Source organism: Montipora foliosa, unplaced genomic scaffold, assembly GCF_036669935.1.
Source record: "Montipora foliosa isolate CH-2021 unplaced genomic scaffold, ASM3666993v2 scaffold_425, whole genome shotgun sequence".
Taxonomy (NCBI): Eukaryota; Metazoa; Cnidaria; class Anthozoa; order Scleractinia; family Acroporidae; genus Montipora; species Montipora foliosa.
Genome location: NW_027179729.1, coordinates 245,001 through 255,000, shown reverse-complemented (window position 1 = coordinate 255,000; position 10,000 = coordinate 245,001). Strand labels below are relative to the sequence as shown.

Genomic DNA, 10,000 nt, shown 5'->3' with positions numbered 1-10,000 from the left:
CTAAATCTCTGTCTTGTGGTTTGCCATCCAAATCCGCTTTCTGGGGATTATTTTTGGCCGCGGTCATTGCCTCAAACGTACCAGTCGTGCTCTCGATTTCCATATCTAAAGGACCGGCGAATGGCATAGTCGTTTTGTCCCCGCGAAGTCTTGCTCTCTCAGACCTCTGACTCACTTCATCGTTATGATCTGACCATGTAAAAATGGAAGGAACGGCGTTTTTTACAAGATCTCGCCTTCTCTCGTCAAACTCTTTCTGTAGTCCGTCTCGACAAAGTGCTCCGAACAACAATAGAGAGCTCTGTTGGAGGCGAATTTTTTGCTGCCACGTTTCATCTTTATCTCCCATGTTTTCCTTAGAATTTGATCTTTCGGAAAAGAGTGAAAAACTAGATAATTTCGGCTATCAGAGCGATTGTTACACAATGCTGCAGCGCAACACTTGTGACTTAAATGCTTTTTGCTAGCTTCCGCCATATTTTCTACCTTGGCCCTTAGGCCTCGCTTCCATGCAACTTCCGGTAATGGGCTGAATCTCTGTATCTGGAAGAGCTGAGATTTGAACCTCTTTGCATTACGCTTTAATGATTCCTCGCAAGGGGTTAACGTTTTATTGCATTGGAAGCGTTAAACCTACACCCAGTGCACACTATTAAATAATTTGAAATAATCAGAATATCATAAAAAGTCTTTTTCATGAACAGAATTCTGGTCATTAGGTTTTGATTTTCTAACCATGGAATTTTGTTAGTCGAGACATAAATCAAGTAAACAGCAATCGGCAGTGAAACTAACATGTCTTGAAGCAGATTGTTTACTGTTTACATGTCCCTAAGACCACTGAAAATTTCCTTACTCATAAGCCCCACATGGTCTACACAATCATATGTCCATGGAGGATGAATCGCATTCTCAACTCCTGTGGTTAACAGTAAAATTCAAGAAGCAGCCGTTACTGTTGTTGAAACTTGTACTAGCACTTGGATGCTTTGACTAGTGGACGTCAAAGCAGTTTTATAGCTGATAGAGAACATAAAAACTTGATTCCACTCGAGCTGGTTGGACATGAGTGATATGACAAAAGCCCACTCCAATTTTGCCATCTCAATGCACGCTTGTATTGAATTATGCTAAGTACATGTGAATTAGCAAGGAGATCAGTTTACATGTCAAGGTATCATTTCAGTGGTTTTTCGTATTCAATAACCTAGATTTACTTGTCTTAAAATAGTCTATCCTGTGGTTGATGTCTATCCAAGAAACCAAACAGTTCCTGAGGGAAAAACAACCAACATCAGTTGCAAAGCCACAGGAGTGCCACTTCCAAAACTATCCTGGAAATTTGACGAGGGAGACCTTCCCCCAACTGCGGTCATTATGAATACTTCGGACGGGTCTCTACTCCAGCTACCAAACACTACAAAGAGCATGGAGGGGAGGTATAAGTGTAAGGCTACAAACAAGGCCGGTGAAGAAAATTCCACGTCTACTCTTCATGTGTTAGGTTTGTATCGATTACAAATTGTGAAAGGCGTTAACTTTTCAATCAATTATAAGCCAACACATTAATTTCAGGAGACGGACATTTTCTTTCATAAACAACCAAAATGAAGCTAAATGACTTCTGTATGATTAGCATGCTTTTACCGTAAAGTCTTTGTGCAATTATGTTTTATAATCTTTAAAAAAGTCTTGTTTATTTTTTTTCTTTACGGCGACCAAAAATGTAGAAGTTGTTGACGCAGTCATAGTTATAAACTGATGCATAACCGACTGAAATCTCGCCTCCATATAATCGTTAAATTGTAACAACAAGTTGATTACAGTCTTTCATCAATTGCAACATATGATCTGCATTAGTCACAGTGCTGTTGGTGTTTCATGTTCGAGATGTAACAACACGTTATAAATCAAAGCATGCATAATGTTGTGTTTGATCTTCAGAAAGGCCGACTGTCGTGATCTCTGGAGAGTCCTACCGACTCGAGGGTGACGAACTTATTCTGACTTGCGAGGCCAAAGGCCCAACATCGGAAATAGGATGGGCAATAAACACTTCTTCTAGGGGTAAAATGGCTAACATTACTAATAATGGGGACAGAAGCATCCTTATTATCGTGAGAGTCAAGGTTTCTGACAGGGGTGAATATGTTTGCGAAGCCAAGAATGCAGCAGGCACTACATCCTTGTCTGTTGATGTAGAAGTTAGAGGTATGTAATTTGGAAATTTATATTGATTTAGAGAGTCTAGTTTGATAATTTCTACATTGTACGAGACATTAAAAATAAAATTAAAAAACTACATGGCGGTGGACTGTGTATTCACAGTGAACAGTCAATCGGTAACACTCTGTTGAAAATCATCAATTGCGCAGATAAGCGAGGATGTCAACAGTTTCCAAAAGTGAAAAAGGGAGCTTAACAAAAGCAACCACAAATGCGTTATCGTTCGTTCAAGCTGTGGAGATAGGGGGAAGGCAGTGTAGGATACATACAAACTCCCAGATTGGAACAACAACTGTGGGATCAACACTAATCAACAACAGTTATTTAAATTGAAAATGTGAGCAAAAAACAGAATGAGGGTAAATTCCATAACATTGTTAAACAAGTGAAAGTGGATACAAAAATACTACAAACAAAGTTGCGAAAGCTGTTGTTTCAGTAAAAATATCCTCCATTTTTTTTCAATTTTTCACACCATAGCTTTGCCAATACAAGTACTAGCTGCACAAGCAGGTAGGTTTACATGTATGTTTCCTCTTTTAGTTTGAAGTTCCCTACTCCTCTGTCCCCTTTCAGGGGCACCCAACGGAGGTGTTCCGCAAAAAATGTGTTCCACATGTGTGTATCTGCCGGCTCAAAAAAGAAATGTTTGGGAAGTTGATAGGAAATATATTTTTGTCATGCTAGCGAATTGTTTTCAATCTGCTCACGTTCCTGTTCTGAGGAGCCCCTTGCTCCCCCCTCCCCCCTCCTGCTACTGAATGGGGAATCCGCCGAGGCCTTTTTCCACCCCCATTTTGGCCAACGATGCATTCGAATGTTGTTGTTGCAAAACTGATAAGCATTTCCCAGGAGATAAAGAAATTGCTTCAAAAGGCCAATTTTTGGTTAATTTTATGGCCATGATATATTTTGATGAATGCTGGAAAAATGGCTCCTTAGGTGCACCTGCCCTTTTACAAGAATTTTCCGTTATCATTCTCTATTTTCCTCAAAACTTGACAGGCTCTCATGATTGGGTAATTTAGAGGTGTTCATTTTGATTTGCTCTTAAATGGTGTACCCACAAAAGCTAAGCTCACACAAATCTCTCTCCCTCCCTCCCCCCTCCCTCTATCTCTCCCTCTCTCTTTCTCTCTCTCCCTCTTTCTCTCTCTCTCTCTCTTTCTCTCTCTCTCTCTCTCTCTCTCTCTCTCTCTCTCTCTCTCTCTCTCTCTCTCTTGCAAGCCACTACTATCTGCAACAGTTTAAAAATTACTTTTGTGCTACTGTTAGACTTAGACCTAGATACATGAAACGCACAGCATACAGCAGCAGTATCGGTATTATGGAAATTGTTCACTGGTTTGGATTTCAGTAGGACTTTCCATCTTATGGAAAACTGGAATACAATTCCTGGTCTTTTTGCAATCTGGATTCTCCTTTCTAGAGAACCATTTTCAACACTTTCTTACCATGTCAATTTTCTTCGTTTGTTTTACCATAACTTTAATCAAGAACATTCATGTTTACAGCTATAGAGTGGTACTATATTGTCGGCCCAGTATCTGCTGTTGCAGTAACAGCATTCATCGCCTGGTACCTCTGCAAACGACGCACAAGGGGTAAATGTAAAAACCTGCATACATACATTTTTATTCTTAATTCTTACAGTGCATTTCAGAAAACTTTTGACAGGCGATTTGCAAAGTTCGTTGTAAATTTCATATGTTCGCTTCGAAATTTCAATGCGCAACTGTCAATCAAATGGCAAACTTAAAAGAGGAACTTGGGAATTTCGCGCCCAACTTTGTGGGAATGTGGCGAAGTAATTTCACCATTGCTCTCGGTTGTTGTTTCGAAATGAGTGCCTTCACCGTGCAAGGAAAGGCAATTCCAAGTTTTTTTCGGCAGAAAATTATTGAAAGCTGGTTAGAATGGAAAGGACCATCTCAAACAGGACAGGAACTGAGACTTCCCAAACAAACCATTGCCAAAATTGTAGATATTTTCGTTCGCAGAGGGAATATCGAAGACAACAAATGAAGAAATATCAGTCGCTCAGCGCGTGCTGAATGATGTGAATAATTATATGGATTGTTGTATAACTACCAACCCCAGCATTTACAGCAGTGAAATCCAAAACAAACCGGTAGAGAACAACTTTCCAGTGTTTGCCCGAAAATGTCCCGTCGAGTGCATCGATCAGACGCAGCGTAACGCAAGAACTTGGTTTATATTCTTTCAAGAAATGAGTCACTGACTCTTGAAAATGAAAATATACTTTTCCAGTATTTAGCAGCTTGCGCGGACACCACATTTTTGTGATGAGTGTTTAGTGTTCATTCCCACGAGGTTCGGCGCCAATGACCCATGTTTCTGGAGAATGTACTCCATATAGCAATAGTCATGTACTTACGGGATACTGATACAAAAAAAAAAAAAAAAAAGAAAAAGATCGAAGTGCTCCAAAACAGGAGTCGAACTTATAAACTTCCAATATTACTAGCTGGGATGGCGACCAATCTGAAGGTTACAGGGAAGCCACTTTAAGAGCACTGCGATTATTGTGAGTTTTCCTGAGTCGTTACTGTACTTATAAGTAGATCCCTTTAGCACTGAACAAACCTGTAAAATTCCGGTTATAAGCCCTTGCTTATACAACTTCGTAAGGGGTTTTGGGTGGCTTTGTAAACGGAGGGGCTTATATCCACGGGGAAATGAGCCACTGCATGGTTGATGGAAATACGTTTTTAATTTACTAATTTTTAATTAAACTTTCAAGCCTCAATATAAATCGAATTCATTTCAAGTTCAAAATCAAAACTCAACAACGTGAACGTAACCAGAACGCAACAAACCGGAAGCTCAGAGTTCATCTTCGCTGTCACTGTTAAATATTTTAATGTTTGGTTCACGGCGGCGAGGCTTCCTGCACTTAATTCTCTCAGTTATTATTGTTCCACAATCTTTCCTAATTTTGTGTTTGAAGTAGTACAGGGTTCTGCAAGAGTACTTAATATCAAGAAAACAAGGAAAACTAGAGGGGGGCTAATATCCGGGGGGGCTTATAACCGGATGTTTTTTTTTTCAAGTAGATGAGCTTATAACCGTGGGGGGGAGGTATAAGCGGGTGGGCTTATAAGCGGACTTTTACAGTATTTTACAACAATAAGAGTGTGTTGCTGGGCTTTTTTAGCACACGTACATGTACCACTTTTTACGCTACTGTACTAGCTGGTTGCAAAACAATAGTTTTTCCCCTATAGGCTGCTCAACACTAAATAATCATAAAATCCAATAACGAAAAAAAACGAAGACTCCCATTCTACGATACATCATAAGTAATCGAACCCCTACATAAAAAGCCTTTGTTTTCTCTAGATGTTGTGAAGTATTATTAAAGTTATCAGCTATCTTGACAATTACTAGCACATGACAAATTGCAACCATGTGAGAACAATCTCTGGACACACATACCAGAACAAGAACACTTGCTGTCTACGAGAAAAAACGCTATGCTCAAAGACACATGTGGCTCTTGCTTTTGGCACTGACATTGTGGCTAATTAACACAACATGGAAGTCAGTTGAATAAAATAATATTGGGAGCCTGGATTTAATCATTGCTGTCAACCAATCTCCACATACCAGTAAATCTGACCAAATTTCTCCCCTTTTTTCACATGCTATTGTGTTCATTGGTTTGCTGAGAAGCCAGAGCTAGGTAAGTGGAATCTTTTAGCAGCAAAATACACGAGTTAGGCTGAATTATGTTGGCCCTGGTTGTTGTTACACAACTTGCCAAAAAAATGCCTTTAGAGATTGTTTACTTTATCATCTGTGGGTACATGACACCCTTTACTAGCGATGACTTCTGATGAGGTTAATCTCATAACATTTAAAACAAGTGAAATTGTGTCATCTTTTCTCTGAACTTTCAAGCACCTTAATATTTAAAAAAAAGTAATTCAAATAATGCAAATTTAGGATATGTGGATAAGTATAGGTACTCAATGAGTTGCATCACTGGAGCTTTGGTCAAGTCAAGGTCTTACTTGTAGTTCAAACACAGTTTTGATCAACGATCTCACAATTCTACTTGAACGACTATACAATAATTATCGTTTCTCTAATCTGCCGTTGCTATTATCTCAGAGGAATTAGTTTCATGTCTTTGATTGTTCAACATGTAGGATCCAGTGAACAGATCAATGACATGACAGCAGTGTGTGTAAGAAGTGCATGTAAGCTTTAATTTCATGCCATAATTTAGTGGCGAACAGTCAACCCACCCTTCAATAATATATGAAAAATAATCTGAATTTCTGGATTTAAGATCAACAGATTTTGAAGAAAGTCTTGCGATGAATTTGATAGATGTTGAAGAGGATGAATGGGAGATATCTCGTGACCGAATCCGACTTGAAGAGGTCATCGGCTCAGGAGCATTTGGAACAGTTTGGAGAGCAACTTTGAGCCGTAAAAATAGGAAACCTGGCATACGTTTTGTTGCAGCAAAGTGCTTCAAACGTGAGTAACTTCGAATTCCAAGTTATCATTAACTTGACTGCACAGCATGTGACATTCAATTTATGGTACCTGGCGGAGCCAAAGCAACAAATACAGTGACGTCTCAACACGCTCTGCTCATCCACTTTGAATTTGTATTTCTTGTACGATCAACATGAACTACGATGTCATAAAACAAAGGCTGACATTTCAATACGCACAGTTTATTTCCGAACTTCCTGGAACTTGCTGTAGCAATAAAAAACTGGAACTCTTCGATTTGAAATAGGAAATAGACGTTTATAACTGTGAATTCCTTAAGTCATGTGGTTGAGTGCTTTTGCGTATTCTTCTGTCTTCTTATGTCTTCTCAAGAAATCACGCAGTCCTTCGATAAGAAGTTCTTGTCTTGACCCAAAAGCGTTGTTTTGGCGCCTTCTGAAATTAACACCGCTGAGACGTGGGCTCAACTGTAATAACTCTAGTTTGATTGGCCACTACACCACACTGTGTAAATAGTTTACCCTGAAGTTAAAATAGATGCGTTTCGTTTCTGAGGAATGAAACACAACTTAAGAAGTGTCTCGTTTCCGGGCTGAGCAGCTCTGAGAATGATGAGAAATATGCCACACTCGAGCTCGAACCCCTGGCCTGCTTCTTCCATTGTAGAAGTTACCAGGAGTGCCTATTAGCTGAAGCGGAAAATACCATTATACTCTTTGTTTGTCCACCCAAATTTTGAATAAGCATTGTTTTTGTTTTCTCTTGGTACCATTGTAAGTACCAAGAGAAACAGGAAACAATGCTAAAGCAAAATTTGGGTGGACAACTAAAGAGTATCATGGTATTTTCTTCTTCGGCCAATTGGATTCCTAGGCTTTTTCTATGTTATTTTCCGATTGGCCCAGCCAGCATTACTCCTGGGAAAATCCAGTCTCCGCGCCTTCAATACGACCCAACTCAGTGCCCTCTGTATCATGTACAGACGATTGCAATTTTTTTCAAAAAGACATAAATTACATTTCTTAGTACTGTTGTTGTAAGGTTTGCATTGTTCGATGATTTTCCACTTCAGGCTGAAAGGTTTGTTGTTGTCTTTGAGTGTAAACATGTGCTTTGATAATTCAGTTTCGTGTCTCTTGCTTTGATGTCCCGCAGGACAAACATGAAAACTATCATCTCGTCACACAACAAAAAACTTCCATAAGATTGCAACCAGTCCCAAAATTCAACACAAGCAGCCGACAAAGAATGTAACTGCCGAAAAAAATATTAATGCCCCCTCGAAGGAAAATGCCTCCCAGATATCAAACGTAGTCTACCAAGCAACAGTTGCAACTGAAACATCAACAGAATCATGTGTAGGACTCGCGACAAACTTCAAAGAACGTTACAGAAATCACACATCTTCCTTCCGACATCAAAACAAGAGATACGAAACTGAAGTATCAAATCACATATGGATACTCAAAGACAACAACAAGCCTTTCAGCCTGAAGTGGAAAACCATCAAACAATGCAAACCTTACAACAAAATTTCTAAAAAAAAATGTAATTTATGTCTTTTTGAAAATTTTACAACCATCTGCAAAAAGAATCTCTGCAAGAGAAATGAGTTATTAAGTTTATGCCCCCACAGAAACAAATACCCTCTCAAGAACTTTGTAATAAAGTAACATTATCTCCCAAATTATAAATAGCAATCACACGATTTGTGATACAATAACGCTGTTTTTATGTCTCATAGCAAATGTAATCCCGCTTTTATAGCCAGTTTCTGTAACTTAACGGTCAATCGTTGATATTACCTGATGAGTGTGGTCATGTTTTGGCCATACGAAAGAGAGCTGCAGTAATGAAAAGATGAACTACCTCTGAAGTCTTGAACCAGTTTATTATTATTGTTAATGCTCCTCTCAGAGTTGAGTCCTCTCTGAATTACAATCAAATCAAATTCGAGAATTTATATACATATATATGTGAATGTGTGTGGCTGTCCTTTAGCAAATCCATTGTTATAAATTATGATCGATTTTGACACAAAGTGAGTGAGGACATTACTAAACCAACAAACAGCGAAACGAAAAACCGAAACACCATCTATGACCGCACCATACATTGAGTACTAACCGGCAAAGGTTGCATTTCGAGTTTCAATATCGTTCTTGCTCTTAATCATTGAGATTAAGATTCGGATTCACATTAAGATGAGATTAGATTAGGAGCAAACACTTTTTAGGCCCAATTACGCCTAAAGCGATATTTAATCTCAAATCCAGCTCCTGTCGATTAGTATTCAATGTATGGTTGTGTCATACATGGTGTTTCGTTTCGCTGTCTCGGTGTTTCGCTGTTTCGTGGTTTAGTAATGCCCCAGAAATGAACATTTTTGACACCTAAAGTAGTTTTTACTCAGTACACAAAGCTTGAGCATTTATAAATCGAGGGGAATGGTTGAACACTAGAATGAACTGTGACCGAAATAGGACGAGTTCCTTAATTTCCTGTACGGGAAATATTTTCGATAAAAATATGTCTATTTATACACTTCTTTTTTCAGAAGTGTGATAAGTGATGAATACAATAAAAAATAGCACACAAAGCTAATGTTAGTTTGTTAAAACACAGCAAGGGCAGTGTTCCTAGGTCTGCACTAAATCAAGCTTCTCAGGGAGACGTGTGCATGAGGAAGAGGATTTGATGCTGTAATTATTCTAATGCATTAGCCTTTGTTCCATGCTTGCTTCAATCCAACCGCGACATTACACATGCACCAATCAGCCGAATATTGAGCTGTACCTATCTAGGTAACTTCCTTTTTTATGGCATTTTGATCTAATTTATGATTGCAGCAACTTCAGCGGAGGAAGGGCGAAAGGCGCTGATGAGAGAAATTGGTTTAGGAAAAGCTCTTGCTGACAGCCCCCTGCCAAATGTCGTAGAGTTTATTGGCTGCGTTACCACCCAGAGTAAGGAGCCATTTTGTTTCTGTTTTTATGCACTTTTTTTTTTAATTCTATTAACAATTTTGTCTTCCCAGATCTCAGCCGGGTTTGGCCAGAATGGATAATACTACGGTTTTTAAGGACTGATAATAATTATTAATATTGATATTTTACAAGTGGTACAAACCTCAAATGTCAACCCACGAAAACCGTGCTATTTTCTGCAGCCATTGATTGGGTCTCTTGACAAACAAAGATAAGTTATTTTGGTATTCCAGACTAAATCACCAGGAATGACTTCACTGCTACCTTTTTATAGTGTGCCAACCACTGGAACA

The 10,000-nt window shown here is 38.9% G+C and overlaps 1 protein-coding gene across 1 annotated transcript in view; it reads left to right on the top strand.

The window, feature by feature from the left end:
* Positions 1–10,000, top strand: part of LOC137988706 (inactive tyrosine-protein kinase 7-like) — a 145,470-nt gene that overhangs the window by 104,446 nt on the left and 31,024 nt on the right. The window contains exons 12-17 of the mRNA XM_068834679.1: positions 1,232–1,504; positions 1,945–2,211; positions 2,707–2,739; positions 3,741–3,963; positions 6,545–6,738; positions 9,570–9,686. Coding sequence (XP_068690780.1) covers positions 1,232–1,504; positions 1,945–2,211; positions 2,707–2,739; positions 3,741–3,963; positions 6,545–6,738; positions 9,570–9,686 — 1,107 coding nt within the window. The remainder of the gene's footprint in view (positions 1–1,231; positions 1,505–1,944; positions 2,212–2,706; positions 2,740–3,740; positions 3,964–6,544; positions 6,739–9,569; positions 9,687–10,000) is intronic.